The following is a 25332-nucleotide window of genomic DNA, read 5'->3' as shown; positions in this document are numbered from 1 at the left end:
TGGCAGGGGTGGTGCATTTGGCCTGGAGATATTGAGGTGATGGTGGAGATGATGACGGTATCTATCATTTATTACTTGAGGCTTGCAACGTGCCAGCCCTGGTGCTAAGCACATTACATTATTTCTTTTGACCCCTACACTAATATCAAGATAAATAATGATCATATCCATCTCACAGAGGAAGAAACTGAGTATTAAGAAAGGAAAAGCAACTTGCCCAAAGTCACAGCTGAAGAGGTGGAGCCACACTGGACCCCAGGTGGATTTGACCACAGGCCTGTGCCCTTGGCCCCTCTATTGCATTGTAAGGGTCAGCAGTGCACATATACGGTTTGGGGTATTAAAAATGGTTGCTGCAGAGGTAACTGGAGATAGGATGGTATATGCTTTCCTGGTTTAGAGACATATTGTCCTCATTATTTGCCTGCCCTCTCATCCTATTCTGCATGTAGAAGAAAAAGATAAAAGTGAATAAGGAGAAATAAAACAGAGCTTCATGGAAAGGATGAAGCAAGAGAGTGAAAAAACCAGGCAGGCTTTCAAATGAAACAAATATTATGCTCCTCTGTCCTGTTTGGAAATCATAGGAAGCAACAAAACAAGAGCTGAGAGACAAGGAGTCAAGGAGGGCCACAGGTGAGGTGTTCCGCCCAGGTGGTGTCTCTGGAGAGAGCCTCAGCCAGAAGACCAAGGCCTCGGTGGTGGCTGGGATGCTGACACTGTAATTTTCCTTTTCTTGGGAGCCCTTGCACGCTCTTCCTGACCTGTCAGCAAGCAGGAGGGGCCGCTGCAGCCTTATTACCCTCTGGCCGTCAGGGACCCACTCACCACCTCTGAAGATCCTCCTTTTCTGATTTGTAAAGGATGCCTTGCGATGTAAAAGCCACCAGCCTCTAAGGGGCTCTCTGTTTTGATGTTTCTCTGTTTACTTTTGCTGGAACTGAACAAGTATTTGTTTGTAGTTCAAATAGTTATGTTTTAAGCACTTGCACATTAAACACGCTTCATAGAAGTCTTACCCTCTCTATTCAATTCCAAACAACAGAACAATTGAAACATTTTCTACTTGACCTTCCATCTCTCAGATGCATCATTATTCACTAATTTATTCTATCTGGAATTTCTGGAGATAGACCTGTCTTCATAACTTAGTGCATAAGGACAAAGATAAAAAAAAAAAGAAATCATATCAAATTTTCAGAGCGTGCAGTGGGGGGTGGTAAGGGGAAGCGAGAGCATTCATGTTTATGAGTGTCTGCTAGTAACAATGACTGTACACAGGTTATTTGGTCTAGACTCTGTGCCTTTTTATTTTTTGGCTCTCCGCTATTTCCTAGAGTGTACCACAGGACTTGTCACATAGGAGGCTGTCAATAATTGTTTATTGACTGATTTAATTAGATTCTCGCCACAACTCTATGATGCTTTCTTCCCCCATTTTACAATAAGGAAATTGAGACTGAGAGCTTAAGCAACTTGCTCAAATTCACAAGGTTAATAAGTGGCAAACTGGGGATTTGAACTGAAGGACACATGACTCTGAAGTCTATGTTCTTTTCACTACGCCATGCCAACTCCAGAAGCAACTAGAAAAGGCAGGCAAAATAGATCATTCTAGCCCTGTCTAGAGATGCTGATGCTACCTGAAGGAGGTTCAGAGGATTGTAACAGACATTTTTTAAACAAAAAGATGAGTTCAATATAAAGACCAAGTCCTTCCTGACGTCACTTACTTCCATAATATTATCATGCATTCATATAGCCTTTGTGACACAGACTCATCATTAAAATCTGTGCATTCCCTACTTCCTGGGCACACAGCTAGACTGCATTTCCCAGCCTCTGGCAGGAGACGTGGCCATGTGACTGAGTTTTAGCCAACAGAATGAATGAAAGCCTTGGGCACCATTTCCAGGCCTGACCCATAAAACAACTCCATATGTCCTTTCATTTTCTTTTCTCCCTTCTCCAGTTGAATGGAAAGAATTCTCAAGTCCTAGAGGTAAATGGGGATGTAAGAAGGAAAAGAGTCTGGGTCCCCAAATGACCACAAGGTATGTTACCCTCCAAGCAAGAACATGTGCCACTGGACTTAACATGAGTCAGATATAAAACTCTGTCCTATGAAGTCACTGAGATTTTGGGATTCACCTTGTTGCAGCAGAAAGCATTGTTTTACTAACAGTCTCCTTATGATTCCACATAGCTTCCTTATTTATTACATCATTAAATCCTTTACAAATGCAATCAGTGTCAATGGAAGCTTCAGGAGTGAGAAGCGTGAAGAATCATCTATGAGAACAACCAAAACACCTGTGTGGTGCATGGCTGCACGACCACAGGTACGTTACTCTAAGTCCATGGGTTAGTTTCTCCACCTGTAATTTCAGGGTGTTGGACCAGATGGTCTGTAAGATTCCTTCTAATTCTAAACCTCTGTAAGTCTTTTATTTATTTATTTTTTTCTTAAAGATTGGCACCTGGGCTAACAACTGTTGCAAATCTTTTTTTTTTTTTAAGGATTGGCACCTGGGCTAACAACTGATGCCAATCTTTTTTTTTTTTTTTCCTGCTTTATCTCCCCAATTCCGCCCCCCCCCCGCCCCCCCCCCGTACACAGTTGTATATCTTAGTTGCAGGTCCTTCTAGTTGTGGGATGTGGGACGCTGCCTCAACGTGGCCTGACGAGCGGTGCCATGTCCGCGCCCAGTATCGGAACCCTGGGCCACCACAGCAGAGCGCAGGAACTTAACCGCTCAGCCAAGGAAACGGCCCCTGTAAGTCTTTTTAGATGTTAAAAAATATGTATTGGGGCCGGCCCGGTGGTGCAGCGGTCAAGTTCACATGTTCTACTTCTCAGCAGCCTGGAGTTCGCTGGTTCGGATCCTGGGTGCGGACATGGAACCGCTTGGCAAAAGCCATGCTGTGGTAGACGTCCCACGTATAAAGTAGAGGAAGAGGGGCATGGATGTTAGCTCAGGCCAGTCTTCTTCAGCAAAAAGAGGAGTATTGGCAGCAGTAAGCTCAGGGCTAATCTTCCTCAAAAAAAAAAAAAGTATTGATGGGTTCAGAAGCTGTGATCTCTTGACTGACTTCCTCAAAGCTCAAGATTATTTCTTAGTTATAGGCCTAGAGTCCAATATCTTAGAAACTTTAATGTTAAATTTAATTAGAATTTTCTGTTGAAAAAACTCAAAGAATTTACTAATGTTCTGATTTATGCCAGTGATTTCTTGATCTAATTTGGAGCATAGATTCAAATGATTGAAATTCTCATGCATATTTTCATTATGCATTATGGAGTATGATAGGCTATTTTATATTCATTTACATAAACTTAATCTTTGAAGAATGATTTTATAATAATACTGAAAGACTTTTTTGATTAAAGGTAGTGCCAGCAGCAATTGGTATTCTGATGGCTTCATTTATAGTTCTATTTAGCTAAATAGTATAGGAGCATAATTCCTACTTAGAGTTGAGAAAAATGGTAACACAGAACATTCAGAATTTTCTTATTCAAATAGCTCTTCACTTGAGGTTCATAAAAGTAGTATTGCGGGAAACTATGAGCAATTTAAAAGTTTGAAAAGGCCCAAGAGAAATTATATAGTAATATGAAGCAGTCTATGCCACGTTCATGAAAAATCTTATGCCTTCTGGTTTTGGAAAAATATTTAGAAAGTTTTCTATGTCTCTGTGTAGTGTGGGAACGTTGGTCGTTTCATCCTGCTCATCAAACAGATGAGACTATATATGTTTTTGACTACTAAAAATAGGCAGTGAATTCTATTACTTAATAAATGCAGTTTGGCAGGTAAAATGTTTGAAAACACAGGGTTCAAGGGAGGTGTGGCATTGGGGGGAGTAACAAGAAGGTCTTGGCAGAAAAATGGGAACCACAATTGACACTATACAAGTAGAATAAAATCTAATGATGGGAAACCAGTGCTTTCTTTTTTCTTCTTTTCTTTTTAACTTCTTTTTATATGTATCCCTCTGCCATTTTGCGATCACTTCCCACCTCATGTGATTACATCATGCTGCATCCTACATCGCGGGGAGTCCAGAGCATCCAGGAAGATACTGTGTAGTATGGTCTCTTTGCCTTGCCTGGCATAGGAACTTACGCCTATTAAAAAATGAGGTAATAATAATACCAGCAAGTGTTTTAAGATGCTCATTTTATCGGGGGTTACAGAAAGGAAGAGATCGTATTTAAAATTATCTACTTCCTTTCACATGAATTGTTTGCTTCAAATGTTATGCTTAGGTTACTACTTCATTAAAAAGTATATTTCCATAAAATAATAAAGAAAACAAAGGCATTTCTTGTCTCCCAGTTTTTAGAAAGAGAAAAGGTCTCAAGCTGTACAGAAAATTCTTTCAGGAACTACTAAATAGGATGGCTGAACTTGATTGTGACACTGAAGAGAAAACATGAATTATGGGAATGAGCTAAGCAAAGCTCTAAAATGTAAGCTTATCTGCAAAACAAACTTTAAAAAAAATTACAAATATTCATTTACATCTGTTTTTTTTCCATTGTAGTTCAGTAATTCTATGGGCCATTTCTCACAATTAAATTAACATTGGTGAATACCTACTACGTACTAGGTACTCCCTATTCTATGTTGTGCCCCAATTTGCCACACTTTGTGTTAAACGATTAATATAAATCTTATATCTTCACTACAATTCTTTGAGCAACGTTCAGCATTGGGATTTTTTTCTTCTTTTGTGAGGAAGATTGTTGCTGAGCTAACATTTGTGACAATCTTCCTCAATTTTATGTGGGATGCCACCATAGCGTGGCTTGACAAGTGGCGCTAGGTCTGTGCACAGGATCCGAACCTGCCAACCCTGGGCCAGTGAAGCAGAATGCATGAACTTAACCACTACGCCCCTCAGCATTGGGATTTTTAAAAGCTCCCCAAGTGAGTCAAATGTGTAGCCCAGACTGAGAACTACAACCCTGTGGGTACTGCTCACCAGAGAGCTATATTCATTCGAGGCCAAATTTGGAAGTCATTTAATTTATGAAAAATAAAACAAAAACAAAAACGCTAAAACCCTCTAAGGAAAATAATTTGTCCCATAACCAAAAGCACCACACAATTTGAAACTGCCCATTAAAGAAACATGGTGGATTGTAATTAGTCTTTGGGTGTAATTGATGTAATCTACACAGAATTTGAAATATATTACGATGTACACCTGAAAAAAAATAATAAAAAGAAAGAAACATGGGATGATATTCTAAGCTCAGTGTCTAAGAGAATTATTTACAAAGAATTTGCACAATAGAGAAACAAGTTTCCTCATGAACACTCCATTTCTTCAAGGAAAAATGCTGCCCTTGGAGTGCATTTCTGAAGGACTTTATGATCATTTGAACTGAAGAGGTTGCTACCCTGGTGGACCTTTTAGGTAAACGAAAATGCTGAAGTCCACCAGCTAAGTGCACGGTTGCAGGAACTGTGAGTCTGTCATTTGTGGGTGAAAGTAACAATGTACACCCACATAGTCAATGAGAGTAAAGCATCATTAATTACATTTCAGTGTGTCACCCTTAGCCAGGATAGGTCTAGATTAACAGCAATATTTTAGATGTCTTTTGTGGGTACTCAGATGAAATGTTAGAATGAATGTTAGAAAATGAACACTTCCCAAAACACATTCAATATAGAAAAAAACCCCCTCTAGATCAGTGGTTTTCAAACTTCTGCGTGTATCAGAATCACCTGGAGAGCTAAGGTGGCACCCAGGAGCCCAGGCACTTGTCATTAGGTAAGATGGTAGACTAGAGCTTGGTTGCCTTTCGTTTAGCCAAATCTTTCAGTGATTCTAATAACTCAACACCAAGTTTGAGAATGAATGCTCTTTTCTCAACACTAGATACACATTACAAAAACTTGAGGAGTTAAAAAAACAAAGACGTCAGAGGTTCCACCCTAGACCAACTCAACTGGAATCTCTCGGGGTGGGGCATAGGCACTGGTACTTTTAAAGAGCTCGGCCGGTGAGTGTAATGGGCAGCCTGGGCTGAGAACCACTGTGTCCAGATTGTGGTTCTCAGGCTGGGTTGTACTTGAGAATCACCTGGACAGTTTTCAAGGAATACTGAGTCTTGGATCCACACCTAGAGATTCCGATTTAACTGGTCTGGGGTGGTGTGAGATCAGGATTTAAGAAAGCTCCCAGGGTGATTCTAATGTGCAGGGAAATTTGAGCAGGACAAGGCTAGGTCCTCCACTAAAGAAGGGGTTCTGCTTTAATAAATTGAGAGAAGACTGCCTAATCCACGTTCCTTGGAGTTTCGGTATACACATTAGCATGGTAAAGACTAAGAACTTTAGTTAAGAACAAAAAAATGGACACGGTCACTATTTAAAGTCATTGAACTCACAGTTTCCTAAGTTTTGGGAACTGATGGTCCAAACACTCAACAGTCTGCTTGGAGACCTTGGGCAAGTCACTTCACCATGCTGGCCTTTGCTTGCTGACGTGTAAGATGTGAGGATTGGAGAGAATGAATCTTAGCTTAGCTCTAGTACCAAGACAGGAATGCATGGTGTGCACTCTACAGGCTTGGAGCGTTGGACTTCCACACTAGTTTCCCTTCTACAGCACAGCCAAATTCTAGAGTGAGAATGTCTTCATGGCCAAGACTTGAAAGAACAGCCAAGATGGAGAAAACACAATCCTGGGGCTTTTCAGTTGGGAGCAGGGGCAGGTGGTGGTGGCATAGAAAAATAACTCTTGGCTCACTGCAAACAAAATAACATCACATATTGATTAGGGACTAAATTTTTGTTGGGAAAAATTATTTTCAATTCTTTTAAAGAACTTTGCACCTACACATGTGCAACTGTTGTGGAATTCAGTCATATTAGGAGAATAGAGAGGAAGATATGTTCTGACATAACAGAACCCTGTTAGGTTACGGCTGTTATTTGTGACTCTTAGTAGAAGTCAAGTAGAGATGTGCTGGGCAACTCTCTGAGCAGACTCGAAGGAGGTAGAGATGAGTTTGTCAGAATGGTGATGGTGTGATGTGGTGATTGACGATAATAATGGTGATGATGATGGTGGTAGTGGTTTTGGTGGTGGTGGTGGTGACAATGGAGGTTGGGTGGGGTCAAAGACAATGGGGCTATGGGTAGGGGTCTAGGAGAAGCCAAACATTGTAAAGGGTGGCTTCTGGGAAAAATATAGGGGTTGGGTTTTTTTTTTTGAGGAAGATTAGCCCTGAGCTAACATCTGCCACCAATCCTCCTCTTTTTGCTGAGGAAGACTGGCCCTGAGCCAACATCCGTGCCCATCTTCCTCTATTTTCTATGTGGGACGTCTGTCAGCATGGCTTGACAAGCGGTGTGTAGGTCCAGACCAGGGATCTGGACTGGCGAACCCCGGGCCACCGAAGCAGAACGTGTGAATTTAACCACTCTGCCACTAGGCCGGCCCCCAGGGGTTGTTGATAAAGAAATGTTTTGTTCTTTACTCTTGTGCTCCCACCTTTTGCTCTCTGTAAAGCCTTGTCCTTTTGACATTTCAACGTCCTGATCACTTGGCTGCAGCTTAATTTTGGATAGTGAAGTTGTTCTAGAAGCAACTGTCTTAGAGGCCCCAGGAGTTTTGAGGGAAGATTTTCACTAATCTGACTGGATTTGGGGAGATTTCATTAATTTGGTCTCTTTCAGAAAGTCCTATACTTTTCAGTAGGAAGTTTCTCTTCCAAGAGAAGTTCAAGAAGCTAAAGAGGTGAGGGATGTGAGAGGGACAGAGATGACTGGAGTACAGGAGGGCCAATTTTTCTCTAGGTACACTCTACAGCAATGTCTGGCATCCTTTACCCATTCGCGTACGGCACAAAGAGTCACTGTTCCTTCTGTTTTCCGAGGAAAAAAGAAGTATTTGCTTTTGTGTTAAGGGAAAGAATGGTGTGTTAGCTGCACAGAAATTCCCTTTTTTTTGTGGTTCTCTTGATTTCCCCCTTGTTATTGTAGAAACTGGAGAAAATCTTGAACTGAGATGCTGGTCTGCTCTCTTCCCCAGATTGGACATCATGGAGTGACTTTCACTGTCTTCTACCAATTTGTGTGTGATGGGCGGGGGAATGCAAATTATAAGCTTTTATGGTTTTCCTTTCCCATGCTTTCTAAGGTGAGTTTCTTGGAAAGGAAGATCTGTTTATTTTGTTGAGTGAGGTCTTAAAAGGGGATGCAAATGGGAGAGGTGGAGAGAAGGGGCCCATAATCTTCAAAGGAAATGGCAGGTGGAGTTAAGGGGTGGGGGTAGGGAGGAGAAGAAGGAGGAGAATCCTGACGGGAGTGGGGAGGGGCAGCAGTGTGTGCACTGGCAACACACCAGGATTTTTAGCTTTCAGTGAGAGAGGGAGAAAATAATATGAGATCTCAGCAGTTACGGTGAGGAGTGATCCGTGGGAGAGACGCCTGAGGAGGAATTAAGAGATTTTCTGTTCCTTGTGTGTAGCAGCCTCCCGTCTGCCCTCGAGGCATTTCAGGGAAGACTGAGGTCTCCTTTCCAGCCTATTTGCAGGGAGGTTTTTGTTTCTTTTAGAATGACACCATGCTGAGAAGGGAGCCAAAAGGGTCCCATGGCTTCGTGTGGTTAAACACCCAAGAAATAAAACCCAAGTTCCTTTTTGTAATTGGCTCTACCAACAGCAGAGTGAGCTATTTGGGTAGGCTGATATTGTCTTTCTCCAAAACTATCTGTGGCAACATTTGTCACGTGCATGGACAGCTCTATGAAATCCAAGGCCACATTTTATTTTTGGCCACAACTGGGGAAACAGGAATTCGGAAGAAAGTCAAATAAGCCTCCAGATGCCCTTTCAGAGTAATTACGCCAAGAGTGTATAAATCAATATAAACCCTCCCAGCGCCTGGAGCAACGTGGGAAAGGAAGCAGAGCGCCATGTCTGGCTTCTGCGGTGACGTCCTCTGCAGGGCTAAGCAGTACCAAGACCTGGGATTTGGCTGTCCTACCTTGGAAGAAGGGACAGAAGCACCTCCAGCACGCTCAGGTTTTCCCTTCCTGCCCTCAAAGGCTAGGGCGAGGGTACTTGGGTTGGATGGTTGGTGCATAAAAGGGTTGGAAAAAAGTGGAGAAAATCTTCAACTTTAACCAGGCATTCCTGGGTCTAATTAAAGAACTATGTGTTGAAATAGAGGTGCTAACTCATCGCAAAGAACCCACTGAGCTGTCTCTCAGAACTGACCAGAGGATATTTCTAAGATCAACAACAAAGACATAAATAATAAAATGACACCTCAATAGAGCTCACTATATATAAACTAAAAACTTTTGTTTCAAAAAATGCCATACCATTATGTTTACACTTACTTGTAAATGGGTCAAGAATTATAAAGGTGAAATAGAAAGAGAGAAAATAATTAAGCAAATGTGATAAAATGTTAACACATGAGGACTCTGGGTAGAGGCTAGCTGGGAATTCTTTGAACTAATCTTGCAGCTTTTCTGTTAGTTTGGAATTATTTCAAGAGAAGGAAAATTTAAAAAGGTCAAATATTTCCATACACAAAAAGAAGAGCTATATACCAAAATGGGAAAAATCTTTGTATCATGATAGACAGTGAATTAATTCCTTAATATATAAATTGTATGAAAAAGACAAATAGCACAACAGAAAAGTCAAATGAACAGGTAAGTTACAAAAGAAGACCTTTAAGGGGCCAATCAATGTGTGTGCCTGTGTAGTCAAATTCATTATCAGTGAGAAAAAAGTAAAGTTTTGAAAAGCTGTGATAAAATCTTGCCTAATAAATAGCTTCCTCAAAAATAAGCAAACTAACTACCAAAAAATCCCAAAGTTGGAGGGTGTATGATTAAATGGCTGCTGCACTGCTGGTGGGTGTGTCAGTTAGTTCACTAATCTAGTTACAATTTGGAAGAGAAAAGGTTTTTAAAGATGTTCACTCCCTTTGACCTGGCATTTTCTTTTACTCAGTAGAATTTTATCCTGAGGAAATAATCAGAGGTGCAAAATTATGTACAATGCAGTTCATTATAACATTATTTAAATAACAGTATATTAAAAGTCTGACAAGCAGGTACGGTATCACTGTATGATGGATTATTCAGCAGCCATGGGCAAAATCCCATCTGAAGAGCGTTTATTGACAATGGGAAATGTTAGCGATATGTACACTGTTAACATTAGTTATCTTTGAGCGGCGTCATTATTTTGCAGTCAACAACCTTCTGACTCCGTGAAAAGACATTCTGTTAGGTTGTAGGACATTAGCACAACTGTGATTCTCTTTCTGAAGGAATGAAATGATTATTAAGGAGCAGTTGAAAAGCCTAAAGAACACCTGGAGAGTCACCTTTGAAAAATGACCTGGGCTTTACAGTAAAATATTGAGTTTTTCCAACTTAAATGTTTTGTTTGACGCTGGAAAACTTGTTCATTAGGACAGTCTCAAAACACAAAATACATTGCTCCAGGGTTCCCCTTGTCTTTACACCCAACCATCAATGTACCTATGCTTTACTTTATGAAAAAGTGTTTTATAAACGTTCAAATTTGAAGTATAGATAATCTAATCTTAAAAGTGGAGGGAAACTAGAGATGAACTGACTGGTTCATCTGCCTCATTTAATTGATACGGAATTCAAGATCTAGAGAGATTAGGTGATTTGCTTAGTTACTATCCTCTACATATGATAAATCGCTTCCACAAATAATGAGAAAACTTATAAAAGCCACAATGATCAAGTGGACAATAAAAATGAACAAGTGAGTTACAGATGAAGAAATGCAAGTGGCCAATAGACATGTGAAAGACCTCAACTTCAGGAGTAATGAGAAATGTAAATTAAAAAAAAACAAACCTATGTGATCCTTCATTTTGCTTAACAGATGACCGCATCCCCAAACAAGCAAACGAACAATCTGAAGACCACACAATCAAAACACTGGGGCAACAGCCGAAAGCTCCTGTCACATCCTTGCCAACATCCTTCCCCTGGTACCTGGGACACACTCAATAATAATGCCTTGAGAAGAAAAAGAAAAGGGCAAATATCACAACAGAACACTTAAATGAACAAGTAGGTCACCAAAAAGAGGTGCACGTTAAGTGACTGAATAAGGAATATTTTATTCACATGGAAAGATTCATAATAGTGTGACTTTATGTAGTATCCTAATTTCTAAAGCCAAGTTCAGAGCAAACAGTAGATTCTTGTTTCTACCTCTTCAGGCACAGTTAGGGGAGCCTGCGTTCTTAGTTTCCTTTTCAACCAAGGCTGAAAGCCTTTAACTCTGGTATTTAACATTTTAGGTATTCATATCTTAGAACAAACTCCCTTATGCTGCAAATCATGGTTTTATGCAAAGTAGAACTCATTATAATGCTATAACTGTTAGCAGAATTCCCCTCAGATTACCTAGGAAGCAGCGCTTAATTCCAGACTATTAAATCACTTTCTTACTTCCCTCTTTAAGAATCAGAATTTTTCAACAAGTGATTTCAAAAAGTCCTAATTTTGAATTAGGTGGAGTAAAGCAGTGAGAAAATTTTGGCAAGACCTGACTCCATTCTAGTTGATACTAAATAATGCCAGAAAAGAAACAATTTTCCATTTGAGTTAATCCAAAATATATGAATTTAATAAGCGCACTGGCTGAAAGAGCCTGCATACCAACAGCGTGGATCTTTTATCTGAAAATGCTGGTCTGCTTGGTTTTAGGAAAACAGATTCCATGTTCTTACTCCTGTTCGTTTAAAAAGTGGTTTTCTTTTTATAAAGGTTAATTCATTTCTTGTATTGCATAACAGCAATATTACCTATTACGTGTTTCAAAGAAGAAAATATGCATATTTGCCCTTTAAATTATGTTCCCAAAGCAAGCACTTGGTTCCGATGGCTTACAACTTTATTATGGTCTCCCTTTAGGCTTCTTAAAATAAACACGTAGCCCGAGATCATAGCCAAGAGAGAGGGGAAAAGGACACTGTTTTATTTCGTCCACAAACAAGGAAGTCTAAAGCCATGATTTTCTCAGCTGAGCCCATTAACATATCCTGAGCATATGTGTGTATGGAATAGATTTCTTTTGAAAATAGAACTACCGTTAGCTTCCACACTATGAAGCAAATGCTGGGAAGCGAAGACTCCCTCCTCCACTGAGAGGCACCTGGGGTTCCAGCTCAGCTTGCAGGGAAAGCATCCTAGCTTCCACAGGATCAGCTGAAAGGCTGGCTCAGCCCTGGAGACGAGCTGACTGGGCCTTGGGGGATCTGCTCCACAATAAGAAGGTCTGAACTACTTCAGACTCCAGAACGAGGGTCAGTAAACTATGGTTCTAGGGCCAAAGCTGGCCTGCTGCCTGTTTTGTGAATAAGGTTTTCTTGAAACACATCTGATCCCATTTGTTTATGCATAGTCCATGGCTTTTCTTGCTACAACGGCAGAATTGAGTAGTCTGCAAAGCCAGAGATATTTACTATCTGGCCCTTTACAAAAAAATCTTGCTGACCCTTGCTCTACAGGAACCTGGGCTGGATGGTCACCACTACACTTTATCTAGCACCAACCTCATAGCAAGCAAAAACCACCGGATTACCCACTTTTAAACCACGTTTTGCCACTTTCAGGTCTCAGGAGGGTATGTTTTTTGAGACTGGATCTTCGGAGGCTTTTTCTTTTTTTCAAAATTTTTATTATTATTATTTTTTTTTGAGGAAGATTGGCCCTGAGCTAACATCCGTTGCCAATCCTCCTCTTTTTGCTGAGGAAGATGGGCCCTGTGCCCATCTTCCTCTATTTTATATGTGGGATGCTTGCCATAGCATGGCTTGATAAGTGGTGCTAGGTCCACACCTGGGATCCGAACTGGTGAACCCTGGGCCGCAGAAGCAGAGCACGTGAACTTAAGCACTACACCACCAGGCCGGCCCTTGGAGGCTTTTTCACATGGGAAAATTATCATGGAGTGCCAAGCCACTCTTGAGTAGAACTTGACCCCACACTCTCCTTTATCAGAGGAGGACACTTGCCCTGGGTTTTGCAGTATGGCTAATGCGGTATGATATCTGTGTGCTCACATACACCTGCACCTGCTAAGACTTATGCCTTGACACCTTCTGGTCCAGATTCCCATTCATAGGAGAACAAACCCAGAGGCTATAGCTGAGGCTGATCTGATCTGTACCAATTTTCCACTGAATGAGCAGGTTTATGACACAGAAGCAGTGAGGTTTAAGTGGGGAAGAATTTTGGCTGAGTTGGCAATAGAACGGAAATGGAAGTGGGCATGGTTTGTGCCTGTTAATGAGCAATCAGATGAGGAGAAGGTAAGATGTGATTCCGAGGCCCTCATTTCCTACAGATGTGAATCATTCTGGTTTGCCCAGGCACTCTTATCTTTCTGCTGCACCAGGAGCTTAACCATCAGTGGGTAGAAAGGCAGGGCAGTGATGCTGGGTGATGCAGTGTTATGGTCATTGGGAGGCTTCCAAATTTTCAGAAGGCTGAGAAGCAACTTTTAGGTTTCTCAGGTCTACTGTGGACAGATTCTTGGAGGAACCGTCCTGCACGTTTAGTTTGTCACTGGATGAGGAGGTCATATGAATGGATTATCAAAGGTCAGGCTGTACCCATGACACGCAGAGGTCGATGGGTGCCTGCCCTCTGCCATGGTAACCAAAAGGACAGTCATGGGCTCGTGTTAGGCTGGAAGGGAGATAGCAGAGGTGTAAACTCGCAGCCCATGGGTTGATTCAAGTCAGCAGACATATTTTGACTGGCCCATGAGTCTTTTATAAGTTAATCGCTAAACTTTACAAATGGGGATATTTCATTTAAAACCTAGATTTCCAACTTCTCTTGAAAATTCAAATCTCTGGGCGCCCTGGGCTTCATTCCTGCTTGTGAGTGATTGCCTAGAGTGGAGGAACGGCCTCTCTTCGGAGGAAACCTGAGTTCTCCAGTTTTGTTCATTTGTTTTTCCTTACACCCAACCTGTTTCAGGCATTGGTGTTATCTGCCCGGCCCTTAGGGCCTTTGAGTTTACAACCCCTGTTTAACGTGTTACACAAAGAATTTGCACTGTTGCAAACTTAAGTTCCTTGGGGGTCATTCTATCTCTCCTTTGTCCCTCGCTAAGAGTTTCTAGCTCACTTTACCTTGTGATTTAATCATATTCCATTGTGACTCTACTGCTGAATGGAATAAACAGCCCATTTTTGCGAAGATCCCTGTACTCTGTGTCACTAAGCATATAGGGCCATTTGTTATATTGATCTGAATGAATATAAAAAGTAAATGTATTTAGAGTGTGAGGGTGATCTTAGAATGGCTAAAAACTAGTCTTTTGCTGTGAATTACTATTTCCTCCCCATTATGTTTCTGGGGATGATGCATCTCACAGTTCCTGAAGAAGATGGGAGCACATTCGCAGGGATGTGTTCACAGGATGTATTTGCATGTAATAACACTTGTTGGTTTGGAAATAATTGTTGCTAAGACTCTCAAACCGGTCTTTTAGGAACCCTACATTTCTCTTTAGGTGGAACAAAAATGGAGACACACAAATAAAATAAAAAAAAATAGGTACCTGTCATACTGTTGGGAGTCATAGGTTAGTAATCATTCTGGACCCTTTTTTTCACTGATATCTCCTACAAAGAAAAAGACAACAAAAAATACCACAGGTTATAACCTGTATTTTCCATAATGTTTTTGTTCCAAACAATATCGCATGCATTAATTAGCTTGAGGCAATCTGTTACCCTCCAGTCAGAACTGGGAAAATTGAAGCATAGGTGGACTATGTGATGTGTGTAAGTTTACAAGACATTTTAACTTTAATCTCAGGGTTCCTTCTATAACTATGTTTTCTAAATAATATTTTATTTAAGATCACATGCCTATTTTTCCATCTCAAGTGTTTAAGAAAGCTACCAGTGCACTGACTTGCTATTTTCCCAGGAGTGGCTAAGAGATATTAGTGTCTTCAATCTAGATTCTTGCTTCTCAAAGTGTGGTCTGTGGACCAGCAGTCTCAGCATTGCCTGGGATCTTGTTAGAAATAGAAAATGTGGGTCGCACCTGAAACCTACTCAATCAAATCTGCATTTGGACAAGACCCACAGGTGATCCACGTGCACTTTAAAGTTTTAGAGACAATGTTCTGGAGAACGGAATCCAAATTCTCATCTTCCTATGTGTGACTTTCCCTCAGTCAGGGCTAACCTCCTCCCCCTCACCACTAGATCAATGCCATCCCAGAGCAGCAGTCAGCCTGGCCCCAGCCGGGGACAGTGGGCGTCAGTGCCCAGAGGTGTCCTGACAGAGGGAAGAATGTTGAAGGACACACACAGATGGATGGTCCAGATGGCTGATGAACACGGGTCAGAGGCCTTCAGCATACTGCTGGGCACAGATCAAGAGGTTTCTTTTTCTAGAAGGATCTTCTCCTTTCATGGGTAGGCAGTGGTAAGCATGGTGGCTTAGGAATAGCACAGAAGCCCAAGGCACAGGTTCGAGCATCAGTACTGTCACATACTAGCTGTGGGATCATGACAAGTAATTTCAAAGCACTGGAATCTCCATTTCTTCATGTGTAAAATGGGGAAAATAATACTTGCTCTACTCTCTTCACAGGGCTGATGTTTCTGAGGTTTAAAGACGATGTGAGTGAAAATGCTGGGTAAACCATAATGTGCTGCGCACACAAAAGCCATTGGCTGAGAGAGGAAACATCTTGATTTTAAATAACTGGTTGGAGAAAGGGAAGTATGTGGAAGAATATGTATGTAAATTTTGTTTACAACACGGGTTTATATATGGCCGTGCATTCCCTGTCTCTACATCTAATACCGCAGCATTGAATTCACACCTTGATTGTAGTTCTCGTCACACCTGTGGTAACTACACATTTACATGGCTGCCTTTCCCAGTAGACTGTAACCTCTTTGTAGCAGAGACTATGTCTTTGTCATTTTTATATCTGGCACATTGAGCAGCATGTCAGATACATAATAATTACTCAACAAATATATGTTGAAAAACTGAACAAAATAAAATTAATGACAATTGATATGACATGGTATAAGCTACTTGAATTGGCATCTGATAGAAGAGATGAATATTAACTACTAGGAAAACACATTCTTGCTACTGATTAACATTTCAAGATCACCAGCCACAAGCCCTCTGCTCCATCCTTATTCTCCTGTCCAGCTGGGTTTTGAGTCAGAGGAACCCGGTTCTGAGACAGCATAAGGTGAGAGCTCAGATCATACCTGTAGTATTGAATATCTGTTGCTCTTCACAGAAACTAAGCTGCCCTTAACCTCCCCCTCCCCACCCATGGAAGTTGCCATGTTTTCACATGACACTTGTCCTGAATGTTCTGATGAGGAACTTGGCTCAAGCTCAGCCAACCTCAATGTTCCACCTTTGGCCAAATTGGTTCAAGACCTGAGGTGGGCTAATAAGATGCTTTTTCACAATGTTTGAAGAGAGGAAAAAAGAGAAGGGGGAAGGGAGAGAGAGAGGAAGAAGGAAGGAGGAAGGTTATTAATCCCTCTCTGGTGGCAGAACTTATCAGACGCTAAAACTCTAAAACTGTTTGAGGCCATGTCTCCCTCAGCCACATGGAAAAAGCCTGTCTGAAGTTGAGAAAGAGAAATAATCTGACATTCACAGAAAACAGGTGAGAAGAGGATTCGGTGGCCTCAAACCCCTGCTTTCAGTTCTCTCTGAGGCCAAATACCTCAACCCTTCCTGAGCAAAAGGGTCCCGTTTTTACGTAAGCTCGTTTGAGTCAGGTTTCTGGCATTTGCAACCAAAAGAATCTTGACTGATAACACCAATAATAAAATACAACATTTGATACAAACGTGTCAGGACAGTTTTGTGTCCTTTTTGTCATCTTTAAGGTGAAGCTACAACATCCCAGTTATGTTCTTGCTACACCATCAATTTAGAAATATCTTTGTTGTCAAAATTTCAATTGGACAGGTATAGGAGCTACAGAAAGGTATTGTGTGTGAAGCAGAAAAAAATTTTATTAAGGCTTTAAAAATATTGCTTTCACTACAAAACTTAGTACTATTTTTCTAACACTATGGTATTATACGGTACTATCTAGTACTATAGTACTTTAGTATTACTATACTATCACCATTACTATAGCATCAATAGTATACTATTTTTGTATCACTATAGTACCATATATGCTATTTAGTACTATAGTACTTAGGCATTAGTATTATTATACTATACTATTACCATTACTACAATAGTGATAGTATATTAGTGTTACTATTGCTATAGTACTTTAGTGTTTAGTAGTATTTAGTGCTCTTTTCCTTCAACAAGCTCTAGAGTTTTAAAATGTAATTCAAGGAAAGCTTGTAACAATCTCCAGGGTAGGCAGGTGTCTGGAGCTTCATTTCCTGGTTATCCTATAATACAATGTGGGATCAGCAGAGGGCTCTGTACCGAGGAGGGGAAGCAGAGAAGGTCCTCTCCAGAGCCATGGCAGGGGCCTGGGGCTCATCAGCCAGTCATAGGAACACGGAGAAAACAAAGTCCAAAGAACTTAAAGAGAAAGAAAGCTGAGTTTACTTTACCTGCCAGGAAAGGAAACAAACACAGAGAAGGGCTCCACCGAGTGGTCAGTGAGGAGGAGGGGTCAGGTGGTGAGGTGTTAGAAAGAGGTGGCTATGCTAATGAAGGATTGACAGCTCCTGTGGAGGAAGGGCTGGTCACAGGCTTGCATATCATTCCTTAAAACAGGTCCCACTGCTCATCGGCAGGGAGGAGTCTTCAGTTAGATGCCGTGAGGGTCTGCCATCCAGGCCCCTCAAAATTGAAGGCCCTTTGACAGCTTAAACATTTCGGCACCAACTGAGGAGGAGAAGGGTATCCAGTTTAGTCTCCTAGGTAAGTGCTACTGAAATGGAGAATATTCCTTTCACATGAGTCATTAATTTATTTGGTTGGCTGGTCCAGAGGCCTTGATTGAAGGTCTATTCTGTTCAAGAATTGCTCCAGGCTTTGTCCAGATACAACACTTCAGCCTGTCCACAGGGGGCTTCTAATCTGACAGAGGGAGAGAATCACACTAAAAAACTGCAAAAACATACACAGCTTTCAGCTTAAGTGTCTCTTCAGAGCAGACTGGGACACCAAGGAAGGAGAGGTCATTTCTGCCTGGGGCTGTCTGGAACGGTTTCTCAGTACAGGTGACCCTGGACTCGAAGGCTCTTCTGTTCAATAGGCCTCTCCCCAGGTAATGACTTAAGGTTTAATTTCATCATTGTGTTCCCTAGACACATGGACTACTCTGCAAGAAATGGGCCTTGTAGAGAAAAACTGTGCAACTCCTTTAAATTATGCAGGTCTTAAGCAGGGGAGCAAGACGATCTAATTTGATCATTCAAAAACTCTAATTTGAGTTTTTAAAGCTTCACAGTGGCTGTTGTGTGAAAGCAGACCAGTCAGGGGGTTTGGCAGTTCTCGGAGACAGAGGGAGGTGGTTAGAACTCAGGTGGTGGCAGTGGAGGCGCTGAGAATGGGGAAGGAATCTGGTGACATTTAGGAGTTAGAAATAATATAAGACTTGTTGATGAATGTGATATGAGCATTTAATACCGGGATAAACACCGGAGACGCAAATAGGTTAAGACCAGAGGCTCGTGGCCCTCAAGTAATTTACAATCCATTTTACAAGCTGGCTGGGAAGGTGAAGCCCATTGGCAAGGAGCAGCTAAAAATACAAGCCACAGATGCCATGTACCAAGAGGGCGGTGCTGAGAATCACTCCTTGCTGAGCCTTCCGCTGCCCACTCTCTCATTCTCAGTCTAATGCCATGTTCCTTAGGTAAAACTCATTCTCCTTGGAAGAATGGAAAAGTAGACATTCACCTCTTAAACACATAAAATGCATTTATATTTTAAAAATACAAATGAGGGAAAAGTTATTATTGAGTACTCTGAAACTGAAAAGTAAATGGAATTATTATGGAGACTTAGGAAATAGGTCCAGGGACTTTGGAAGACATTGGTTCCAAGCAACCCTCTGTGAACTGTGGCTGTTAATAATTCAGAGGTTATCTTGGGTTGTGTGGACAGAAATATAGCCTGTAGGACTAGTGCCAGACTATATTTAGGCTGCTACATTTTAAGAGAGAGTCTCATGTAGATTGTCCAGGATGATGGAAACCACATCTTAAGGAAATGTTACAGGTAACCTAGAAAGGGGAGGAGTCACATGAAGGTTAGAGAGTGGTCTTCAACTATCTGAGAAGCTGTCATGTGGAAGAGAATTTAAGTTTGTCGGTAGACAGAGGACGGGTGGAGAGATGCTGCTGGGGACTGCTGAGAGACAGGAGACTTTCTCTACTCCACCTTAGGTCGGAGAAGATGCACATCTTATAGGCAAAGGAGCACACTCTCCCTACTTTGGGCTGCTCTTTGTTCTCAGGGCATATTAAGCCTCTCTTGAGAAGACCAGTGTCTTTATTCTGCAACAAAGTAGGTGCCATGTGTGATATAGTTTCAGGGACATGCTAAAGCTTACTCCCTGCTCCCTCTTAAAATTCTCCTCTAAAGCTTCATTCCTTTAGCTTAGTGGATCTCACACATTTGGGGGGGGCGTGTCTACTGAAGGAATATAATCAAAGTTGCAGGCCCCTCCCCTTGAAAGACAGGCAAATGATTTGGCATATACTTTCAGAGGATTTGCAGACCCACATACGCACAACCCATTTGTAGATGCCACATTAAACTTTGGCTGCGGGCTTTGATCATTGTTAAAATGCAAAAGCTCATGGAAAAGATGTAAACTGATATAAGTATAATCTATTGCATAGAATGAAAAGGAGACAGGAGAGCTATTTTTGGTCGTGGGCAAAGAGAATAGGACCTACCGGAGCAGTAGATCTCTTTGTGGGTGGAAGGCAAATGGGTTTCCAAGAAATGAGGCTGGAGGCTGAAGAGGAATCCTCCAACCCATGGATTTGGTCTGGAGCTGCCCTGTTCATGCCGTCAGACACCAACCCAAGCTCTGGATCATTTGAGATGAATTATTCAGAGCTGCTGCCCCTGGGGGGCTTAGGTGGAGAACCAGGCTGTACCTTGCAGGCAGAAAAGCTGACCAAGGGGGATAAAAGATGAGTTTTGAAGCACTGAGGAGAGTGTGATTAGTTTTATCTGTATGAAGGAACCCAGTGGTGACATTTGAGCTCGGCTTTCAAAAATGAGGCAGGATATTTCCAGGCAGGGAAGGCAAAGTGTGGCTCACAAACAACAAAAGAGCAAAAGGGACAGCATCTTGGCACAGGGCATATAATTTGGGGTGGGGAGGGGGCAATAAGTGGCCAAGAATGAAGCTGCAAATGTAGTTTGGGGCCAGATGGTGATGTAAACCTTGAAAGGTTTGCTGTGGACTTTGGACTTTATCCTGTAGGAAATGGGGAGCCATGGAAGGTCCTTAGGAAGTGACCTGATTTGAGAAAGATAACTCTGCCACAGTGCAGAGGAGGACTCCTCAGGAGGCTAACCCCTTTGGTAGCACCTCTTTGCATGGGATCATTTTCCTGTCTTAGTGTTCAAGGTCGCAAAGCTGGACTAGGGCCAGAGGGAACACCCTCAACTCCCTCTTGTCAAACTCCAGTGCACTTGCCCACACCACACACATTTTGTCCCCTTGCATTTCCTTTTTCCCTATAGAAACTATAACATTGAAGGGACAACTGTAAAAATTACCCCTTGAAAATTCTTTCCATATGGACCTAGAGAGTCACTGCTTATCTGCACACAACTAAAATGAAAACTGCATCCTCCTCACGTCTCTACATCAACTTTTTCTGAGGAGGGCATTTGCAGCCTTTTCAAGGTCATTTTCCTCAGCTTGCTTCTCCTTGGCTCTCTCAGGAGGAAGGGTACCTGGGCATCACGGGGCCTGATCATTGGAATGGTGACATATGTAAGGTTTCTCTGTTAACACTTCAGCAGGTGCTTCATGGACAGCCCAGGAAGCCATGAGTGGGCTCGGGGGTGGGGTGGGGGTCACTTTCATAGGCAAATCTCTTGGTCGAGTTTAAAAGGTCAGATGCTCAAGAGTTAGGCAGTTACAGATTTTAAGGTGAGACCATTAACACCAGGAGGGCTCTCAGAGGAGGACAGACCCACCCTGGCACTGAGCAAACATGGACGCTCTACACTTCCTAAATAGAAGGATTACAGGGGTTGTGGTGATATGAGTGGAGGGCATAGCTTGGGGATGTGTCTTTTTTTTTTAGTGAGTAAGATGGGCCCTGAGACAACAGCCATTGCCAATCCTCCTCTTTTTGCTTGAGGAAGATTGTTGCTTAGCTAACACCTGTGCCAATCTTCCTCTATTTTGTATGTGGGACGCTGCCACAGCATGGCTTGATGAGTGGTGTGCAGGTGCATGCTGGGATCCAACCCATGTACCCTGGGACTCTGAAGCAGAGAGCATGAACTTAACCACTATGCCACCAGGTTGGCCCTGGGGATGTGTCTTGAAGTTGTGTTTACATGGCAAGCAACTGTTTTTCCTAAGTTTATTTGGTGTTGTGGGGCCTTGGGCACTGCCGGAGTTTACGGGAGGGGGAGAGCCCCTTGCCCCACCCTGTCCCCCCTTTGGCCTTGCCACTGCCCTGTCTGTGGCATCTGGAAATACAGCTGGGCAAAGGCAAATGGCTGCCCTCTCAGAGCGGGCTGCACCCCACGCTAGGAGGGCAATGAAGTTGTGGCTCTCTGTCGGGCACCTCTTGCCCCACTTTGAAAAGTACTCTTCTTCCTGGATTTTCCTCTTCTATCCTCTTCCCCTCATAGGGAAGGGCCCATTCACATCAAACCTTTCACTCAGACTCGTGGGAAACATTTTTAAGAATAAGTTCAATCCCAGATAAGGAGGAAAGACTCCTGGACTGGGAGTCATTCCAGATGGTCTTGAGTCTCTGCTTAGCAGTGTGGCTGTCTCAACAGGTTCCTTTATTCTCCGAGCCTCATCTGTAAAGTGAAATCATAATTCTTGCCCTTGAGGTTGTGCTGAGGACCAAGGGAATATAAAAATGCTTTGTAAATTTAAAAGTAGGACACCAATATAAAGCACTGGAAGATTTATTCATTATTACAGTCACTGTTACTATGATTTACTCATCTCCTGGCCAGCCTCAGTCATCCCTAAGATGTGGGAAATTGGGGCTATTATTTGGCCTCCACTTTGAGGTGCCCTGAGGTGGTTTAAAGACTCATAATGGCACAGAAGCCCACTTCCCTAGACCCCATCATTACCGAGATAAAATGGAGGTGGAATTGCTCCTCTCCCCTCTGCCGTTCTCCTCTTCCCAGACTGAATTCTACCTTTGTGAATTTTTTTCCCTTTCAAGGTTACCTTTCATGTTGATTTAAATTTGTTAGGGGGAGCAAGGACGGTCTGGTACACAGATTAGTTTGTCCCCAATTCTAAAGCATCCTAAATGCAGTCTTACTTGTCCTTCCCTGAGGTCTTTGCATTTTGATAGTAAATAGGACCCAGTGAAGTGAATATGTAATGGTTTAATTTCTGATGTTAGTAATGAGTTAAGAACTCAAATGGAAGAGAACAGAGGCAAGGTCTATTCAACTCATAGCACACTGTGATCTATCTTTTCCACTTGCTGAAACTAACCTTATTTGGGAGTGTAGTATAAAAAAATCAGTATGAAAAATTTTTTTTTTTAAAACCAGCATAGTTAGACTGGGGATGGGGCTGGTTAAGACGGAATATAAGACTCTGAGCTAGTTAATAAAGATGTGGGGAAATGGGAGTGGCTCTGTCTTGTGCTGTGGCCCAGGTGTTGTCCTAGTGGATCACCTCTCAGAGCAGAAGGCAGGGTCAGAATTTGTCTGCCGGGCGTGGCGGGAGACTAGGGCCCCACACGAGAGACATCAGCAAATGACTACTGAATGGCAAAGTTATAATTTTCATTTCATATTTTCAACAGTCACTGTAAGTATTTCACCTTCAGGGAGTGAGACAATACAACCAAGATCTGTGGTTGAAATTGAGCTGAATGTGCTGTGGCTGATTTTTTTGTCTTGGTACAATGATTAGCCTTAACTTCCACCCCACTCATGCCTTTTAATTCAAGATCAGCAACCTCATTCCGGGGCTCATTTCTACTCTTCATTTTGACCAATGTCCACGCCAAATCTCTGTACCTTTCTCTTTTTCCTTCTCTCTCCCAAGCAGTCACCATGGCATGGAAAGAGCATGGGCCCTGCCACTCACCAACAGAATGACACGGGGGATGTTAACAGTCAAGAGTCTTGCTGGATAAGCACATTTGACACATGGTAGAAGTCTTCCATCCTCATGTGCTAGGTTCTAGGTCTACAGCTGAGTAAAATCCTCTTTCTGCTTTGAGGACTAGGTCAGCAGTGGTAGGAGTGGGGTTCTTGGGGTCAGAGTGGGCTTTAAAACAAACAAAAAAGCCCCTTGTGAATCGAAAATTATCTGCTACATTTAATTTCTTGTCACACTGACTTAAATTTGGAACAATTTCTAGCCACATGTTATAGTGATAGAAAAGTCAAGAAAAAACCAGCCAGTAAAAGTTTTATGAGGCCAACTCTGAAAGGATCAACCTGGCCGCCGGCTATGTTTATAGCGCATTTTCCTCGTAGCTACCTTTCTCTACAGGTGGACTGTCATCTCCAAATGCTTCTAAGAAATGGAAGTAGGCTCTTAAGAGGAAACAGATGGGTGGTTTGAGGAAACGTCTGACGCAGCAGGAGAAACAACTTCAACAGACGCCCTGTTGGCCAAAGCAAGCAGTTAAAACTGACTCTACTGACACCTGGTGGAGAGTAGGGTAGCTTCCCAGTGCCAAAGAAAATAAAGTGCGTGCGTGTATGCGTGCGTGCGTGCCTGCGTGCGGGCGTGTGTTGAAGGGACTGGAAAAGCATTCATCACGTCAGGGGAACTAAAAACTCCTGAGAGATGAGGATACCACGCAGAACCACCAGATGCCTGAATATATAATTGTGGTTAGGCGACTCACTGAGACACATTCGTGAACAGCAACAAACAAGAATGTGAAAACAAGACATTCGGACTGAAGCAAATGATTTATTACTAATTTCTTCAAAGTTTTTGATGATGAATAGGACAACAACAAACGAGAACCCATTCTCTGCCCCAGACCCCAGACAGATTCTAGGAAAAGACTCTACTAGTGACCACTTGACAGAGGTATCGTCTGTGTCCCAGGGAGATGGCATCTCCCAGATGAGCTCATGCTCTGCTGCCTCTGGAATCCGCAGTGAGCCCCTTGTAGATTTTTAACCCTGGGAGAAAAAGAATAACCTTCCTAAGGAGGTGTTGGGGAGACCGCTTTGCCCCTAAAATCCGTTGAAGATGAAAAGAAAATTCTCCTAATAAATATAGTTAAAATTGTTTACTACTTCTTCAATGCCAAACGGTGGGTGGGGGAGGACGGCTACAGTGCGGTGTTCCCACAGAAATATACTTCATAAACTTTACACGGCCTCCATGTTCTCCTTCATGGGGTTCTTGTTTGATGGAGGTCCTTTCGGCTAATTTTATTGGCAGATTCAGTGGTTTCCCGTGAGGCATCATGCCCATAGCACAGCACACACACAACCTCGATTCTGTCTTTAAACAATCTATTCGAAAGGTGAGTTTTGAGAACGTACTGAGCAATTATTAGTTCAAATTTATAAGAATTAATCCATTAGGTTTAAATCATGAAGAAAGGGCTGGGGCATTAAATGAGAATTTAGGTTGCTATTTTTAAAAAAATCACAGGGACCTTAGTTATGGGTTGAGTCAAGAAACTGAGTACGTAGGAAGGTAAGAAAGAAAAGACGCCCCTAAAAGATTCATGTAGTTACAATATTCTTAGAGTTTTTTCCCCCGACGTTTAAGTCAAATTTAGAATGTACAATTCCTTAAATGTGCTGGCTTAAATGTATGATTCTGACCAGAAAGTGTACAGCCAAAATATACCTCCTCCTGGGGTCAGTGATTCTAGAAAACAGAGATTCCTAACTTTCTCAGTTCATGGCACCCTTCATATTTCAGTAATTTTTTCACAGTGACTCCAGGTCAAAAGAAATACCTACGCTTCCAGAGATCACATATTGGGAGCCACCAGCCTAAACCATGTTAGAGGAACTGAGGCACCATCTTGATAGGCTACACTTGATGCTGGACAGGCATCCCCACGTCTCCCTTCCTGACCAGCACAGTCAGAGTTATCTAGAACTTCACCAGTGAAAAGGCGC

At 42.3% G+C, this 25332-nt stretch overlaps 1 protein-coding gene across 39 annotated transcripts in view; it reads right to left on the bottom strand.

Moving 5' to 3' along the window:
- The window catches only part of THRB (thyroid hormone receptor beta), a 361404-nt gene that overhangs the window by 89003 nt on the left and 247069 nt on the right, over positions 1-25332 (bottom strand). For 17 of the 39 annotated variants that reach the window (XM_023620846.2, XM_070239037.1, XM_023620844.2 and 14 more), the window contains one exon: positions 14615-14678. The exons of 10 other annotated variants lie outside the window; for them this stretch is intronic. In XM_023620846.2, coding sequence (XP_023476614.1) covers positions 14615-14636 — 22 coding nt within the window. In that variant the 5' untranslated portion in view covers positions 14637-14678. Of the gene's footprint in view, positions 1-6409; positions 6771-10884; positions 11050-14614; positions 14679-25332 lie in introns of all 39 variants that reach the window. 12 more of the 39 variants (XM_070239024.1, XM_070239022.1, XM_070239021.1 and 9 more) reach the window with 2 other exon arrangements.

This window comes from Equus caballus, chromosome 16 (genome assembly GCF_041296265.1).
Source record: "Equus caballus isolate H_3958 breed thoroughbred chromosome 16, TB-T2T, whole genome shotgun sequence".
NCBI lineage: Eukaryota > Metazoa > Chordata > Mammalia > Perissodactyla > Equidae > Equus > Equus caballus.
Note: the sequence above shows the minus strand (reverse complement) of the source record. Positions and strands in the feature narration are given on the sequence as shown.